At 49.1% G+C, this 18,509-nt stretch overlaps 1 protein-coding gene across 2 annotated transcripts; it reads right to left on the bottom strand.

Annotated features, from left to right (window-relative positions):
* Positions 1-766: 766 nt before the first annotated feature.
* Positions 767-15,674, bottom strand: NOTUM (notum, palmitoleoyl-protein carboxylesterase). 2 transcript variants are annotated; one of them, XM_024203177.3, is made up of 12 exons: positions 15,408-15,674; positions 14,322-14,666; positions 13,022-13,074; positions 12,496-12,591; positions 8,119-8,179; positions 6,390-6,448; positions 4,748-4,850; positions 3,970-4,161; positions 2,970-3,070; positions 2,707-2,854; positions 2,107-2,154; positions 767-1,991 (listed from the first exon to the last, which is right to left on the bottom strand). In XM_024203177.3, the coding sequence occupies exons 2-12, from the start codon at positions 14,648-14,650 to the stop codon at positions 1,685-1,687; spliced, it is 1,497 nt and encodes a 498-aa protein (XP_024058945.1). In that variant the 5' UTR covers positions 14,651-14,666; positions 15,408-15,674; the 3' UTR covers positions 767-1,684. The 2 variants fall into 2 exon arrangements, with proteins under 2 accessions (XP_024058945.1, XP_024058943.1); XM_024203175.1 differs by lacking the exon at positions 15,408-15,674 and having other exon boundaries at positions 14,322-15,034.
* Positions 15,675-18,509: the final 2,835 nt, after the last annotated feature.

The raw sequence follows: 18,509 nt of genomic DNA, 5'->3' as shown, positions 1-18,509 counted from the left end.
AATCCCTTCTGTGCTATCAGAGCAGCATATAGGGGGCCAGAATTGGCCCTTGAGCTTATACATTTCTCATTGTCTAAGTCAAACTGGTAGACATGGCTGTTTTATAACAGGAGTAGGAGTAGACAGGATATTTTACCTCTGAATTTGGCACTAGTGTGACCACTGCTGGAATACAGTGTCCAGTTCTGGTGTCTACTGTTCAAGGAGGATGTTGGTAGATTGGAGAGGTTCAGAGAAGAGCCACAAGAATGATTAAAGGATTAGAAAACATGCATTATAGCAGTAGACTCAAGGACTGCAATTGGAGTTATCTTAACAGAGAGAGACTTAAGGGATGACTTGATTACAGTCAATAAATACCAATATTTAATAATGGGCTCTTCAGTCCACCAGAGAAATGTATAACTTGAGCCAGTGACTGGAAGTTGAAGCTAGACAAATATTGAGTGAAATAAAGTGTAAAATTTTAACAGTGAGAGTAGTTAACCCTTGGAACAACTTACCCAGTGTCAAGGTGGATTCTCCATCACTGACAATTTTTAAATCAAGATTGAATGTTTTTCTAAAAGATCTGCTCTAGGAATGATTTTGTGGAGGCCTGCGTTCTACAGGAGGTCAGACTAGATGATCAGAGTGCTCCCTTCTGGCCTTAGAATCTATGAATGCAAAGATTTTTAAACACTTAATATTTGAAACTATTTACTTGAGTTTCAGCTCTGCACATAGTCTGGAACTGTGATCCTGTATTAATCACTGCCATGGGATGGTGGATTCTGACTACCAAGTTCTGTAACTAGACCGTGCATTACATCCTTTCCATTCCAGAAATAACAACAAACATACTACAAGGGGAACATTGGAATCTAATAATAATTATTATAATGCCAATACTGCCCTCTCCCACACACATGTGATCAGAAAAAAAACCCATCCCCAAGAGCAGTATTTACAACTTGACAAAGACATATGAGCAGTTCTCTGGTCAGCCCTTATAAATAGAATTTACATATTAAAATAAATATGCCCACATTGCCATAGTAGCAGGAGGTTTTTTCATTATTTAAAAAAAATATGTTACAAAACAATATCATTAATTTTATATTTCTTGCATAATTTTTTAAAAAATAAGTAATAAAAAAAGTCATTTTATAAAATAATACAAAAGTAAATTGAGTATAAGAGTGTCCGTTCCTAGCACATGTCCTTGGTTTGTACATTATGATACATCATGAGATGCTGACCTCTAGGAAGTCATGTAATCCTTCACTTCTAATTGGACAAAAAAATCCAGTGCTTTTTTCACCATATGTTGTAAGTCTATGATGTGAAACATTCTCAGCAAGGGTAAGAGTCCTTTTAGCTCTTGGGAAGGGTTCTTAATGCTGGTGTTTATGGCGTTGCTGCTCCCTGCTTCAGGCCACCTTGTGTAACACAGAAAGAGATTCTGAACAGCCAAGATTGGGCCCTGAAGTTTAGAGGTAATGAGTTTCAGTCAAATGGTGTAAGCAAGAATCTGTTCTTTTTTTTCTTGACACACACTAAGTGTGCACGTGTGCTTGTGAGTGTGCATGTGTGTAAGTGTGCATATCTGCATGAGAATGGAGAAGGTTAAAGAGTTTGGGAGAGAAGCTTAGAGGCTCCTCCTCCTTATCTGATCATTCTGCCCTTTCATGGAGAACCCTTTCTAGCTACCACTGCTCAGCATCCCCAGAAGTTTACTGGGCTCCAGGCCCTGTTGCTGTGCCATCTTCTGAACATCAAAACCCATGTGCATGAGGAACTGGATCACATTCATCTCCTGCCCCGTGAACTGGTCCCGGATGGTAGGGCATGAGGGGTTACAGTGGGGCCAGGGACAGCTGTCAATCAGATGGATTGGGCAACCCTTCAAAGGGGCTTTCCCATTTTTGTTGCTGTCATGCAGGCTGCGGTCCCAGCAATGCAGGGCACGGGGTAACGAAGTTCCTTTCACCTGGATGTCTGTCCAGTGACTGCAAAAATCAAACCATACACATTGTATCAGCGGGGTTAGGGTATCAGTATTACCATATTCCCTTTCTTGCTAACTCATGACATTTCATAGACTCTGTGAAGAGAGACACTTACTTGCGCGTAATGATCTCATGAGACAAACAGGCTGGAGCAAAGCTAGCACTGAAAGGAAAGAAACACAGATCAGGTAGGGTGAGAAGGCAAAAAGGTGACTTGACTCACAGATAATTCCCCCCCGTCCTGGAATTGGCTAGAAGTTCTGCTGTCCCTGGCATGATGCTTGGATACCACAGTGCTGGACATGATATAAGAATCTGAATAGACTAGAACAGGGTGGAATTTTCAGAAAATGGCACATTTCCATAGCTTATTGGTTGGGTGCATTTATAGGGGCTCATAGGTACTACAGTGGCTCCCATGAAGAGCTGATTTAGCATGAAGCATCTAAGACATACGAGAGGTTTCATGTCACCCTTTCATCTGTTGCTGGGATGTTTTATGATCAGTGTCTCTTAAAACATCCCAAAAAACTCTGTTCCCGCCTCATTTTTTTTCAGATATGTTAAGAGCATGTTTCCTGATGCAGATTAGGTACAGATACCAAATAAATCACATTGGTATCAAGAGAGCCACTGTGAACCTCCCACAAACCAGCTTATGCAGGATTTCTCTTAGGGAAAAGAACACCCCAGCTTTTCCTACTGCAATACTCACGTCACATCCTTCAGGGTATTTCTTAGCTCCCGGCCCAGATTCTGGATGTAGAGCCACTGCCCCTCCTGGACAGGCTGTCCAGTTAGGTGTACATTATCTACAGTGAGCTGGGCCTCATCAAAGAGCCACTGCACCACAAAGACTGGACCTAGAGGGAAAAAGAATTGGAGAGAGTCTTCATCAGGTTAGCAGCAGTAAATGAAGGAACCGCCTAGGACCAATTTCAGACTCTCAGGCAGGTAGGCCTTTCTTTTTGCACTTACATCGAAGAGTGGGATAAATTTTATAGCCAAAAAAGCAATTCCATTCCTCCCCCTCTTTAAACTGCAGTTTGCAGCGTTCAGGAACAATGCCATTCCAATATCTGAAAGACAGCAATGGTGGGGTTAGTGCCACGATGTCACGCAGTCTCCTTTCGCTTGGAATATCTCCTATTCACTAGAACACTGGGGCATTTGCTGGTTGCAGTCGGAGAGTCCTCTGTGCACGAATGAAGCAGTGAGCACAAAAAACCCTGCACAGAAGAACAGAGCTAACTTTTCTTGATTCAGCTGGAAGGCAAGCAGGTGTGAACAGTACTATTGAATCAAACATGACTTATAAATGAGAAGGAGGAGAGCTGGGATTTCATTAGCCAATGATACTCTCTGTTCTGGAGGTGGACTGGCTGCTCTGATAGGACTTTTCCCGTCACTTGCTTTTGTGATCCTAGGGTATGGCACCTACCCCTAGATAACAATCAGATACTCAGTGATGGGAGGATTAGAGAGATGGCAATTTCAGTTTATTAACAGCAACATTCTTCCCTGTGTCTGTCTGGTCACATCAATGTATTGTGTTACTCAGTACAGTGTCTGCAATGTCACACAGTCTCATGAATATGCCTTTGAAATTATGGTTCTTTTCTTTAGAAGTAGAAGCTCATCAACAAAGTGTGAGGCATGTGATAGGTTTCTTATAAATACAAAAAGGACGCAAGGAAGACAGGAAGAGTGTCATAGAATCATAGAATATCAGGGTTGGAAGGGACCTCATGAGATCATCTAGTCCAACCCCCTGCTCAAAGCAGGACCAATCCTCAATTAAATCATCCCACAGATTTTTGCCCCATATCCCTAAATGGCCCCCTTAAGGAGTGAACTCACAACCCTGGGTTTAGCAGGCCAATGCTTAAACCACTGAGCTATCCCTTAGAGCCCTGCCTCAGGATTTCTCCTCATCCTTAGCTCTTGGGGAAGGGTAGTTTAGTATATTTTATTGTACCTGATTCCTCTCCTAATAGCTTCTGTTGGGGCACAGGTTATGGTATCAATACAGTCGGTTCTGCGGTACTGTTTATTATCCAGGAACCAGCCAGAGTCTGCCAGCCCTCGGACCTGAATCCCTTGATAACCCATCTCCTCCAGCTGCTCTGCTACTCGATCCACATTCAGAAGCACCCCAGTTCCCCCAGCACTGCAATGACAAGATCAGTAATTCAGTCAAAAACCTGAAAGACAGTTACGATACATACTGCTTTCACCGTTTTGATGCATTGAGCAATTTGACCAGTCTGGAAGGGCATAATCTAGTCAGCAAGTTATTTCCTCACTTCATAAATTCTCAGAAATAAAAGCAATGCTAACTAGTTCAGCAACCAAAGGCCATCCATTTTATTTTCTTCTTTCTGGCATAGCTCTTTTCTGTTATTAGCAAGAGCTTTGGCAGCTCAAAATAGAAAGACCCTGAAATTTGGAGACAACATTTTCCATCTGTTTCTATTGTCTAATATTCTTTCCCCATAAATAAATTCCTCCGAATCGAAAGCTGAGATTCTCCTATAGCCAGTATTTCTACATCATTCCCTATTGCAGCTCCTACAGGAAGAGGCTGAGAGGAGTATTTGTGCAAGCTTTCCGCTACCAGTGCTTCTGCCTCACTCCTCTTAGCACCACCCGCAGGCAGTGTCTGGGAACTAATCTGTAAAGTCAGTGCTCCATTGCAATTGCTCTTTCGTATTATTTCTCTCTTCATTGTAGGACAATCTGATGCAGACACTTACCTGCTTCCTGCCAGGAGTAGTACTTTTGCATTACTAAGGCCTTTTCCCACCAGCTCCTTTACTACCTCTTGTATTATGAGGGCTCCCATGAAGGCATATTCATCTGGAAAAGAAAGAGTTCACCATCAATAGGACTGTGATGTGTAGGCTAAAACTTTGTTGAAGAGGCTTCCTTCACACATCCCCATCCCACAGTTGCTCAGGACCCTGAAGGCAGAGAAACTGTTTGCAGTGAACAAATTCTACCATACACTGAAATTTACAAATTGTAACCTTGAAGAATGTTAGTCCACATGAAAGTAAGAGCAAGGCAGGTAGGTACTGAGGGCCTTTCCTAGCACAGGCTTTCCCTGGCTTGATCCAGACTTGCTGCATCTTCAGTTGTTCCAGTCCTGAAATCAAGCTGATAGGTTTCAGGCTACAGGATTCCAAAGTATGTTACAAAATACATATACAAGGAATTACACTGCGATGCACCTCCCTCTGAGGTGAGACACAATAGCTGCTTAACTGTTGCACAGCAACACTGAACAACACAATAGGAAGTGAAAAAGAATATTACATCCAATTGAAACTACAGGGGAAATTTAGAAAGGGAGACTATTTCATTATCTCACTTGGAATTTGGCCAGGACACCAGAGCTAATGCCTCTATTCTTGCAAAAACTGTCCTGGGCACCCACAAGTGGTCAGAATATCAATTTCACATCAGTGGAAAGACGACATATCCAGCAGCACAATGGCTGACAGTAGGACATTGGTTCAAGCACTGATTCAGAGGGAAGCACATGTCCTGCTGAATTACTAGTACTACTTCATGCAGCACCTTCGGGCTGATGCTCCTAACCCTAACCCTAGTTACACCAGGCTGTATCAGGAATAACTTGACTAAAGTCAATGGAGTTTCATCCAGTGTAAGTGAGAGAATAAGCCCCCTTGAGTTTTCTGTAGCGGTCTCACATCCAAGTACTAATCCTGGTTATCTTTTAAGACTCATCATATCCTGAGGTGGCATGATTCATCTGCAGGATGTTAAAAATCTTTAATTTTATCTGCATAAGGAAATGTCTATCTGTGTGTGCCAAGGAGACATCAGAATTTTGCACTGTTGTCACAGTGACATGTTGATCCAAAACAAAGTATCATCAGGCATCAGCATCATATTATAATGCACAAGTTTTTGTCTTGCAGGCCAAATTGCAAGCAGCTCCTGACCAACAATGGGTGGGTTGCACATCCATTTGGGACAAGAATGAGACTGAATTAATTACACTTATCACTCAGGTCAGCAATATGAGAAGACACATTACAAGCCATGGTGCCCCAGCCACTCCATTTAATTCGCAGTGTATGCAGGGTAGGAGAGGCTTATCTAAAAGGAAAGGCTGCTTCAGGAACTCCAGGTGCAACCTGCAGGGATTAGATGTGCATCTGTGACATCTCTGCATGCAGGGGCTCTGAACCATGTCCCTGCAGGATGTGATGAGGGAAGAGGGATGTTTTATCTGGAGGTTACTTGTTATTCTTTCCTGCTTCTCAGCAGGAAAAAGCTCATCTCTCATTCACATAATTTCAGAGAAATCAGGCCATATCCTCTAATGTGTGATGATTGTCTGGCAGCCAGCCCATCGGCAGCACTCACTTTTTTCAGATTTGGAAGAGGCACCACTCCAAACATCACTTGAGCAATAGGGGATGAAACTGCAAGAGATGAGAAATTTGTGAGCACTCATTTTCCCTTTACATACAGAGGGGTGAGGCTGGGGTCAAGGAACTGGAAGGAAATCCTGTGGAGAAGGGAAGGGACCGTTGTTTTTGTTCAATGAGATGTTTATACCACCCCCTTGAATACTCAAAGGAAGGATTACCTCCCATGGGGAGTCAGTTATAGTTGCTTTTTTTCCCCTTCTGATGTTAGCCCTTTTACTGAAATCTTTTTATTGATCTAATTGAGTAAGGCTACGATTTAATCATGGGTATTTTTAGTAAAAGTCACAGACAGGACACGGGCAAGAAACAAAAAATCACTGCCCGTGAGCTGTCAATCACTTATACCATAAATACCTGATTGAATCTTATGGGGGGTGCTGCCAGGGGGGGAACCCCAGGGGGCCAGCAGCTGCTCCGGCCATGGCGGGGGGAAGGGAGGGAGTCCCAGGGGGAAGCCCTGGGGCCAGCCGCTACTCCGGCCGCCCCGGGACCACTGCCAGGAGCTGCGGCTGCTCCTGCCACCTCCGAGACTGCTGCTCAGATGGTCCCCAGGGCCAGCTGCATTGGCCCTGCTCAGACGGTCCCAGGGGCCCTGGGGCCACCAAAGCAACAGTCGGTGCGGCTGGCTCTGGGGCTGGGGCCGCTACAGCGGGGGCTGGCTCCGGGGTCGCCCAAGCGGCTGGCTGCAGAGCCGCTCAATCAGCGGCCACTGTGGCTGTCCCCAGGGCCTCCTGAGCAGCTGGCTCCGGGGCCAGCTGCTTGGGCAGCCCTGGCATCATCCACACTGGCCACTGCAGAAGTCACAGAGGTTGCAGGAAGTCATGGAATCAGTGACTTCCATGACCTCCATGACAAACGTGGAGCCCTAATTATGAGGCATCGTGCTCTAGAGCACAAATCTAAATTCTAATCCTGGCTTTTCCATTGACTTGGGCGGTGTTGGGCAAGTCACTGCCTTTCTTTGTGCTTCAGTTTCCCTCTATGTAAAACGGGGAGAACTCACCTACCCTGTGTAATTGCTAAGTATTGTTATGAAATGTCTCTGCAGGAATGGAACTATCTTTCCATCTCTTAGCTTTTTGTCCCCAGCTGCTGCAATAGAAATTGTCACCTATATCCACTTCTCGTCCCTTCTTGCAACACTGCAATCCAGAGGGTCTATGTAAGCACAAGCAAGCCAACCTCCCCCTCCTAGGTCTTCCCTCTGAACAGAAGTAACCATCTGAAGCTCACTGAGAACTGTCAGGCACATCACCAGCCACAGGGCCTGATACGGTATTTCCCAATTTATTCCTTTGGGGGATATCCTCTGGGATCTCCCCAGTTTTTCTTGAGGTTCATCATTAGACCAACCCATGCCTTCAGCTGAACTGGACACAGGTCACTCTGGACCTTGTCAACACCGCTCCTGGGAAAGCTGAAGTGGTAGACAGAGAGAACAATATAGGGTTTTCCCTTTTACCAAGGATTAATTATGTTATCTGCCATTGTAGCACTCCCTGCTCTTGCTGTCCTAGGAAGCAATAGACCATGTTTGCACGGTCCACTCCCCATTCTTACACCATGTCTGGGGTATAATCCCCTTCCCTTTTCCTCTCATGGTGCCTCTTTGTACATAATTTTTGGAATATAAACTTGTTCCCCTCGGTGCCCCTCCTTACACCATGTTTGCGTTCCACCAGTGCGGATTTTCTTCTGGCTGTGATGACAGGATCCCAGTTCCTGCAGGTGGATGAAAAGAAATATACAAAGGCTGTTCTCAGATTTTAAAACAATAGGAATGAGCCTGGTGTGGGGGCTCTGGCCGTACAGAAGGGAAACTTACACTGTGATAGCCATTGGTGAAGTGGGACGGAAAAAGAGAAATGTGTCTGTTCCTACATCTTGGTGGATGTGATTTTCAGCCCTTGATTCACATCAGAGGTGAACCCCAGCACTTCAAGAAGCCTTATTACCTTTCATGATAAAAAGGCGCTGTGATACCTACATAAAAGTACATTCTTCCTAAATTCTGTAAGGTGAATTCCAATACTAGCAATTATAGGATTTGTGTGAATGAGAGAAAGAACCTACATGTACAATCAGCCCTTGGCATAAACAGTGCAAGGGAAGGTAGAGATCCCATAATCCTGTGCTGACTCAGTAACTGTGTGGTCCACAGACATGTGGGGATCCATGGTGTTACCTGCACCTTCTAAGCAGTATTAAAAGAAAATAAAAATTCATGAAATGCTTCCCTAATCTTACCTTTTCACAAAGGCAATTGCAGTACAGTAGAACGTCAGAGTTGTGAACACCAGAGTTACAAACTGACCAATCAACCCAGGGCCGTCCCTAGCTATTCTGGGGCCCTACGCAGCCCCCCCACGGGGGTGTGGGGGGGACAGGCCTCTGCGGAGGGGGAATGGGGGGGGTTGTCCCCAGGCCTCTGTGGAGGGGGGCAGGGCTGGCTTGGGGGGCAGGGGAGGAACCACCCCCCAGCACTCACCGGCGGCGCGGCTGGGGCCGGGTCTGCACTTCCCGCTGCCGATGAGTGCAGGCCCAGCCATACTGCAAAGCTCAGCAGAGTAGGGGCGGGGCTGAGGTGGAGCAGGGGCGGGAAGAGGCGGGGCTGGGGGCTGGAGCAGCACGCAGCTGCGCAGGGCACCAGGAAATTTGGTGCCCCAAATTTCCTGGTGCCCTATGCAGCTGCGTACGGGTAAGGACAGCCCTGAGTCAACCACGCACCTCATTTGGAACCGGAAGTACAGGTCTGTCTCATCTTACGCGGGGGTTCCGTTCCGCGGTTAGCGAAAACCGCGTATAGCCAAAACCCCATTGAGTTCAATGGCGGGCGAAATCGCCCGCACTACAGGTATAGTATTAAAACTGTTGTTTTTCTCTATTTTATTTTTTTGTTTTGTTTTGTTTTTGCCGACCGCGTAAAGTTGAAATCGCGCATGTTAAATGCGCGTAAGATGCGACAGACCTGTACACAATGAGGCGGCAGCAGCAGAGACAAATAATAAAAAGCAAATACATAAACTACCAAAAAAATAAGGGGAAAGCAACATTTTTCTTCTGTATAGTAAAGTTTCAAAGCTGTATTAAGTCAATATTCAGGTGTAAACTTTTGAAAGAACAACCATAACACTTTGTTCAGAGTTACAAACATTTCATGAATACCCACCACTCCCAAGGTGTTCATAACTCTGAGGTTCTACTGTACATACCAAAGGAATATTATGCAGTTATGAATGGGAATAGAGTGACCAAATGTCCCGATTTTATAGGGACAGTCCCGATTTTTGGGTCTTTTTCTTATATTGGCTCCTATTACCCCCCACCCCCACCCCCTGTCCCAATTTTTCACACTTGCTGTCTGGTCGCCCTAAATGGGAAGGAAGGTAGGGCCTTCACAAGGCCATATGGGAGGGCAGGTGAGACCCAGAAACTCACAATCTGGTTTCCCATCTGCAGCAGTTTGGGGCCTCCAAGTCATAGGACCAGACCTATCGGAGATAGATAAACTGATCCAAGTGAATTACATAATAGTGTGTGTGTGTCTTTGCAAATACATTCACTGGTGTGTGTGTGTGTGTGTCCCTCTGTGAAGGCCTCTCCCCCAAACTACAGTGAATGAATTTCTTCTGGAAGTTTGACAGGCCAAGACTATTATACAAGAATTATATAAGAGCCTGTTATGATGATTACCCCTTTAAGGACAACAGATGAAATACTGAAGTCCAACCGTTCCAATGAGGCTGGCCAAAGAAGTAGGAGACAGAGCCAGATTCTGGCCTCCACTATGACCCATTTATACCATGCTAGTGATGTAATGGGACCTCAATGGCCCTGATGGGAATTCCTCCAACACAAGAGCAGTGTAGAGCTGATGTGGGCAGCCCTTCATCATTCTCCTGTGCAGTCCCCAAAAGTAGAGCCATGCCAGGGAGAGAGCTGTGGTTGGTGTATTGAGGGCTGGATGGGGAGTGGCCCAAGTGCAAAGTACTCCAGTTATTTCCACCTGCAGCTGTGTCAGCTATACAAAGCTGCCATACATTGAAGCACCCCCAGGACTACTCTAACTTATGCTGGGAGTTAAGCCACCTCTTAGAGAAGCTCAGAATTAGGGAAGTGAATATGTGATGTATATAGCTCACCTTTGCTCCCCACCTCCTGTGCTGCGCCTTCTATGCTGTGCCTCCTGAAAGGTGCAGCATTGAATTTGGCCCACAATCAGGGAGCAGTGGGGTATGAAGCTCAGCAGTCAGAAAAAGGAAAGAGGGGAAGGAAGGTTGGTAATCTGTATTTCTAGGCATTTATCTGAAGCTCTGAGCATCAAGCATCATTCACCCCATTATACAGAGGGTGAGGGATGAAAATAAAAATAAGACACAGGGAAGTCACCAAACAACAAGAATAGGAAAGCACTTAAAGATAAACTGCTGTAATTGCTTCCAGTACTAAGGAAGCTAAGCACAAGAACCCATATCTTCTGGTATGATCTACTTTCCACTACCCAGAAGCATGAAGTAGATGGATTCTGGCTGAAAATGGCTAACAGAAAATTCCCCTTGTGGAGGGAAATTCCAGTTGGCATAAAGCCAGCTGAGGCAGGGCCTGCCCCAGGTTTAGGCAACATGTTAGGAGATGGAGGATACCTATCTTTCTCTTATGCCAGTGCCATAGGTTAAAGCAGCCCATCAGCTGCTCTCATACTGGAGCAGAATCAGGGAGCCAGTTATGGATCGGCCCCTATCCTGCACTGACAGGAGTTTGGGCACAGAGAAAAATTGAGCCTAGATTCACTAAGTAAGAGTATGTACCATTAAATGTCAATTTTCAAAACTGATTCTGCTGCTGGCTTTGAGTGGCTCATCCATTATGGGCAGAATTGCTGACTTAGGCCTGGTCTACACTGGGGGGGGTGTCGATGTAAGATATGCAACTTCAGCTACGGGAATACCGTAGCTGAAGTCGACATATCTTATTCCAACTTACCTCCCGTCCTCACGGCGTGGGATCGACGGCCGCGGCTCCCCCGTCGACTCCGCTACCGCTGCTCGCTCCAGTGGAGTTCCGGAGTCGATGGGGAGCGCGTTCGGGGATCGATATATCGCGTCTTAACGAGACACGATATATCGATCCCCGATAAATCGATCGCTACCCGCCGATACGGCGGGTAGTCTGGACATACCCTAAGGCTCAGATCTTTCAGCATAAGGGTAAGGGTCTCAGAGGGAGGAAATCTGTGTGAGCATCTCCTTGCAGAGATCCCTCCCACCTCATCCCATTGGCGGTGAGGAGTCAGGACAGTGTTTTTCCCTAATCTTGACAGATCCCGGAAAGCCACACTGATGCCTGGGGAGCTGCAGGAAGTCAGGGCCATCCACATGGTGGCACTGTCTGTCTCCACTGACTGTAGCTCCTTGGCACATTAGAGCCATGTTACCATGGTGGTCCCCCTGCCACAGCTCCCTCTGGGACCTCAGAGGGAGGGGAAAGGGAGGGACTCCCCCCTAGAATATTATATATTTGATTGATCTACACAGGGCTGGAGGAGGGGGGTGATGTGTACCCTGCAACCTACCCACCCAGTGTAGACCTTGGACTACACTTGGAAAGACTCTTGTCTCCCATGTGGTCCTGTAGGGCAATATATAAATCAATGATACTCCTTCATCTGGGATTGTGCAGTACTGGTTATCTGTAAAATTATATTGCAGAATTAGAGGGGGTTCAAAGAAGGATGACATCCCTGCAAGTGTACATGCATACTTGTGTATGTTTTCATGTTTTTGCGAGGGCATGTGCATATGCATACTAATTAATGGAAGTGTGTATGCATGTACAGGCAAATGCATGTATGTGACTTACATTGTGTTCATATCTGAACAGGAACAATTGTGGGGAAGTGACAGTGTATATTGTGAGGAACTCTGCTACACTACAAAATCTGTGTATTCCCCCCTTTCTTTTTTTCCCTTTTGTTATTATGTGTAGAGGGTAGATGTAATGTGTAATGGTGTTTCCACCCCCTGCACAGAAAGACTTACCAGTTTTGGTAATGGGCCACTCCTTGGAGCTCATCAGCCTCCGCATTGTATCATAGCGGGTATCACAATTTTCTCTATTAAAGCAATACCATCCCCCTGGGTCATGAGAAAAAAAATATCAAGTCAGTTCCTTGCTGTCATTTTGTTCAGGGAAGGAGTGGCAAAGTATCACAGAGAGAGAGAGATGAACGTGTACAATAGAACATGGGATTCCCAGGCTGAGATGAATGGTGCAAGCAGTGGGTAAAGGAAATGACAGAAAGAAGTAGCTGGATTAAGAAGCTTTAATTAGGGTCAGGTGGGTAGTTAGGATGCCAAGAAATCCACTAAGTTGTCAGGCAGCAGAGGCATATGACAAAGTGAGTGCGTCGGGTGGAAGGATGGAGACAGAAGGCAGTCAGCACACACATTTTGCACAGCCTTTGAAGAAAGCAGTTGGATAGCTCTCCCCCATCCATACCTCTTCATTTACAAAAGAGGCTAAAAAGCTTGATCTGTGCTTAAATAAAAAATAATCCAGGCTCACCTTCCAAGAACAGCAGCCACCTTCTACTGCCTTTTGATTCTTTGAGGTAGTAGCTAAAGAAAAAACAAGCAGAAAGCAGCATTAAATTCATTAGGCAGACTGACTAGCTTAACCACAAGCTCTTTGATACACAAACTCATTATAATATCAAGAGGGTTACATAAAATATTTGGTTAAAGAACAAGAGAAAGAAACAGGAAGGCTGTCAGAAGAGCTCCAAACCGTCTGATCAAAGGGCCTTCCCGGAGATCCTGAGCCAGGCAGATTGGCTTTTATCTCTCTCCAAAATAAATGCATTAAACAAATTCCTAGAATTCCTAAGAATTTCCAGGCAGGAAAGAGTTATTCCACCTGTTGCTTGCTGTGTTTTTAGTAATGACCACGAGGTGGAAGCAGAGTTTGAGTGCTAGACAAAAATGTTCATACTTTGTTTAAATATACATAAAGCAGGAATAGGAGAGGGCCAGCAATCATAATAATAATCAAAAAATAATAATTGGCACTTCTCTGGCTTCTTCCATTAGAGGATCTCAAGGCACTTTACAAGGTGGGTAAGCATTATCATCCCCACTTATACACACACACATGAAGAACAGAGAATGCTGGCTCCATGAATTAACTACCTCATGCTGGTGAGGGTAACAATAAAAGAGGGGTGAGGATGAGGGTGAGTGATAATGCAGGGGGAGTCAGGATCACGTAAAATAGCCCCAGACAGATTTCTTTCTTAGGACTCTGTCTCCATGTCATCCTCTCCACCCCTGTGTCTGTGAACTTCTTTGGCTGCTTTTGGATATGCCCTTAAATGCTTTGGATTCTAATGGACTTTGGAAAACTACTGATAAGTTAAAATGAAGGACATTGACTCTCCCTTCCCCACCCCTCAGGGTGGGGAAGCAAGCACAGAGAGCGAGGGATGTGAATGAAGTAGTTCTAGTAAAGTGAATGAAGCAGGATGGGAGAGGAGCATGGAAGAGATGGAGTAAAGGAAAGGGCCGGGAGGCGTGTGGGGTGGGTCATTCCCCGAGAACTTTGGGGATGGTTCTCCGGCATCGCTTTCAGTCCGCAGGAGCCCTCCGAGGGCAGGCTCCAGCCCGCACAGCAGCTTTGGGGCGCGGGATAATGCGGGCGGAATCGTGAAGCCAATCGTGGGGAGGTGAAAGGGCCCCTGTAGTGCGGGAGAGCGACGGGGCCAGGACTCGGGACTGAAGCTGGATCGGGAAGGGTGCGCTGGGGGCTCAGGGTCAGGGGAGGCTCGAGCTGGTTTGAGGGCTGGAAAGGATCCCAGCCCCGCACTCACCCGGCCGGGCTGCCGTCGTTGCAGGTGACCGAGCTGTTGAGCAGGAGATGGAGGCGCAGCTCGTGGTGCAGGTTCTGGGCCGAGCAGGGATACAGTGACTGCGCCAGGCTCTTGATCTGAGCCATGAAACTGTCCATGTTGCCTTCCACGGCGGTGAAGTCCAGCGGGAAGCTCTCCACGGGCTGCCCGGTCGCTTCGCTCCGCTCCCGGGCTGCCGCCGCCGCCGCCGGCTGCTGCCCTCGCCGCCTCCAGGTCTTCCTGCCCTCGCCCCCGGGGCCCCAGTGCAGGAGTCCCAAGAGCAGCAGCACTTGCACGGTTCCTCTGCCCATCGCGACCCGGAGCCACCTGCGGGGGAAGGAGCAGAGGCGTTGGGCGCTCGGACGGGCTCTGCCTCCTGCTCCGCCCGGCTGCAGAGTGGCGGGGGCTCCGGGTCCCGGAGGAACTAGTCCCTGGGGGCGGGCAGCGCTTCGCGGGCTCTGTGTCCCCCGTGCTGGCCGGAGCTGGGGTCTCTGGCCCGGGCCTGCTCCTGCTGTTCCCAGGGCAGCGCAGGGTCTGGCCGCTCCGCTCAGCCCCGCTCCAATGAGCGGCGAGGGCAGCGCCTGGGCGTAGTTAGCGGGGGCCGGCGGCTGGTGCCCGGGCTCTGCGGCGGGGCTCGGGGGCGCTCGGCTTTTCTTGGCGCACGGACTCGCCTTCTCGTCCCAGAGCAGACGCATGACAGAGGGGCACGGGGAGCCCGCCGGGGGCGCCGCCAGCCCGGGCGCCGCGTGGGGCAGCAGCCGGCCAGCCCCCGCCCTGCCCTCCCCTCCCCTCCGCCCCTTGGGATGCAGGCGGGGGGGGGGCTTTGCTGTTTCCTTGCCAGGAGATTCCGGCCTTTGCTCTGCCGGCTCCCGCCCCGCCCCGCCCCGCCTCTCCCGTCCTGTCCCGTCCGGGCGCGGCGATGCGCAGCGGCGGCTCCCCGAGCCAAGGGGCGCTGGGCTCCAGGGCGGGCTGAGCCGGACAGGCCTTTGAAGTGCCCCGCTCCCGCCGCCCGGCCCCCTGTCCCGGCGGGCTCGTTTGCTGCGGGAGAAGAGCCCAGCAGCGACTCACCTCCCGTCCGCGGCTGGGCTCGCTGCGTGGGGCCGCGCGCTCCCGCCCCAGCCCCGCGAGCAGACTCACGGCCTGGGACATTTCCACTGGCTGCTTCCTTCGCAAGCGGCTCCTGCCCCCTGCCAGGGCGCTTCACTGCCCCCGTCCTGCCGCAGGGGCTCGGGTCTGTCCCCCTCCAGGGGCTCTCCGGCCCTGCGCGGCTCTGAACTGCTCCTCCCACTCTTGCACGCCGGCAGGGCTTGCCCGAGCGAGTGTGGCAGCCCGATCCCCGCTCGGGAGCCGCAGGGTTCCCCGGCCGGCTCGGGATGTTTGGTTTGAGTTTGAAACAAAGGCCTCAATGTTTAGGACGGCAGGGGGTGCAGGCGGCCGCTCCCATTGCTCCTCTCTTCCCGCCAGCACCTGCCTGGGGAACAGCAGGGCAGAATGAAATCCCATCCCCACGTGTGACCCAGGAGCCCCCGGCCTCCCCGCCTCCCCTGGCCTGGAGGAACGTGCCCTGCCCAGGCTCTGGGGTAGGGTCCGGAGCTGGAGCTGCAGAACTCGCCAGGCTCTGGAGCGGGGCCAGGGCCAGGGCCAGACCCGGTTCTGTCTCTGGTGCTAGAGCTGGGCAATCCAGAGTGCTCATGGAGTGGGACCCCGTCCCCTTCCGGCCCTGCGCCTGGAGATGGAGGGAGAAGTGAATGAGCTTGGTGAAGGTTGAGATGGGACCCAGGACAGGTGTTCCTGCTTTTCAAAGGAGAAAGGAACTGCCTTTGGTTAGCTCCGATTCTGCCCCTCCTGTGTCCTCACTAAAGGCCTGTTATATTCACCAGGGTTTAGGTGTGCAGAGGAGGTACTTTGGTGATTTTGGAATTTCAAAGGAAAACACTTGTTGCATGGAAAGACTACCCAGGCTTATCTCTGAGAGATGGAATCTCCCCTCCAAGGATGGTCAGTACATCTTTAATTATGGGGGAGGGTGGCTCCTTTGTCTATTTCACTGGAAGTTATCCCAATAGCACTCCCAGAATTTGTTCACATGGTACACAAAACTGAACCTTCTCGTGTCTGCCCCCTCCCCCTAAGGCTTCTCACTGCCCCTCTCCCGGCTGGCTCCCCTGTGTGGGTACTAACTGCAGCTCCCCATACTTGTAAGCAAGTCTTGATGCACTTTCTGAGCGAGTCCTGCAAGCAGAGAGCTACTGGAATTGGGGCAAGGCCAGGCAGGGCCCTAGGGTTGGGTAACTCTCTGGTGCAGGAGCTGGCCCTATGGCTGCATCGAGGAGGAGCAGAGCTGGCCACCCCCCTGCCCACTCAGGTTTGGCCCACACCCCCATGATGGGAGTCATGGGGCCAAAATTGAGTGAGTGGCATTGCAGCCTGGCATATGCAGCACCACTCAGGTTTGGCCCTGTAGCCCCATACCTGTATGGGCAGTGAGGCAGCCAGTGCCGCTCCTTTTTGCTGCTGCTGTGGGGCCAGAACCTACACCAGTGCTTCCACCAGCGCTTGTGCCCTGGGAGCCCCTGCCAATGGTGAGACTGCACATAAGGTGTAGGGCTACGAGCACCTCTGAGTTTTGGTGCCTACTAGATCCTCTCTGTCCCACAGTATCAGCACCCCACTGCAGCTGTGATATCAGTCATAGCTCTCTGGGCTCTGTTATTCCCTTTGAAATCTTGACATAGTCCCCAGCTCACTCAAAAGCAAAGGGGCTAGCTCAGGGCAAACCAAAGCTGTCTGTGGAAAAGAGTCAGTGTAAGTGGTCAGCCCCCAAAACTAGGAAGTGCCAACTGGGGAGTCTGTGTGGCCAGGCAATCAGGAGGGGTGTGACTTCAGTGGGGACCTGAGATCAGTCAGAGTGGGACTGCTCATGTGAGAAAAGGATGCAGGATACAGCCAGTACAGTTAAAATCTAATACAGTACATATACATACAAAAGGAAATTAAAAACACCCAAATCAAATCAGCAACTTTCTTCACGGAGGCACCAGTTATGGTTCCATCATGAAGGCTGAGTTGCATTTTGAGAGATTCAACCTCATTGTTCTGTATGAAAACTACAGTGTATCCTCTCTGAACTTCCAGCGTTCACTGGAGTGCAGAAAACAATTCTTGAGAATTTACAAGTAAATCTGTTAGTTTCTTAAAAATAATTTTAAAATGGGTCCTTTAAGATATGTAGCATCTGTATCAGACTTTTATTTGTCCCAAATTATCTTGACAACAGAATGGCACAGACTCATCAAAGCTTCCACATAGTTAAACTTCACTTAAACCTTATCTGTAGGCTACATTTGAAGAAATTTAGGTGTAATTAAGCTAAAGTTATTAATGGCTGTTGTATGTAATTGTTATGATTATATAAGTTACAGGCAAAGTCCGGTCTACATCTCAGGTAACTTAAATTGGTCCATTTTGACTCCACTGATCACTCGTCTCCTACAAATCATTTGCATACAGCCAGTGCCGTACCAAGGGCGAGGTGAGTGAGGCACTTGCCTCGGGCGCGCAAAGCTGAGGGGCGCAGAAAAAGACAAATGAAGTTTTTTAATTCTTATTATTTTATGAAAAATGATAATCACATAATATGCACATTGCGCCATGATAAATGTACAATGTAAATGGAAAATAGATAGAATACACCCTACAGTAATTATAAAGCATTGGTTTTCAAACTGGGTTATGTGGTTATGTGGGGGGTAGCGAGCCCCAACCCCGGCGCGTGGCTGCAAGTTGCGAGCCCCAATCCCTGCACCGGGCTGTGAGCCCCGACCGTGACGTATGGCTGCGAGCCCCAACCCCTGTGTGGAGCTGCGGGGCTACGAGCCCCAACCCAGGCACGTGGCTGTGAGCTGCGAGCCCCGACCCCTGTGTGGAGCTGCGGGGCTACGAGCCCCGACCACTGCGCTGTGAGCTCCGACCCCGACAGGGACGCACGGCTGCGAGCCCCGACCCCGACCCTGACCCTGCGCCGGACTGCGAGCCCCGACCCTAGTGTGCGGCTTTGAGCCCCGACCCCTGCGCCGAACTGCGAGCCCCGACCCCGAGCCGGACTACGAGCCCCGACCGCTGCGCCAGGCTGTGAGCTCCGATCCCGACAGGGACGCGTGGCTGCGAGCC

Source organism: Terrapene carolina, unplaced genomic scaffold (assembly GCF_002925995.2).
Source record: "Terrapene carolina triunguis isolate 2854851 unplaced genomic scaffold, T_m_triunguis-2.0 Scaffold192, whole genome shotgun sequence".
Classification (NCBI taxonomy): Eukaryota; Metazoa; Chordata; order Testudines; family Emydidae; genus Terrapene; species Terrapene triunguis.
The sequence above is the reverse complement of the archived record's forward strand: the minus strand, read 5'-3'. Positions and strand labels throughout refer to the sequence as shown.

What these genes read in the sequence shown, in the direction of transcription:
- NOTUM (XM_024203175.1), bottom strand. Translation starts at nt 15,034, where the DNA reads ATGCGTCTGCTCTGGGACGAGAAGGCGAGTCCGTGCGCCAAGAAAAGC. An exon ending in GTGGCTGCTGTTCTTGGAAG is followed by an intron (nt 12,592 to 13,021) that starts GTGAGCCTGGAT and finishes CTCATGACCCAG; the next exon opens with GGGGATGGTATTGCTTTAAT. An exon ending in CATGAGATCATTACGCGCAA is followed by an intron (nt 1,992 to 2,106) that starts GTAAGTGTCTCT and finishes TGATTTTTGCAG; the next exon opens with TCACTGGACAGACATCCAGG.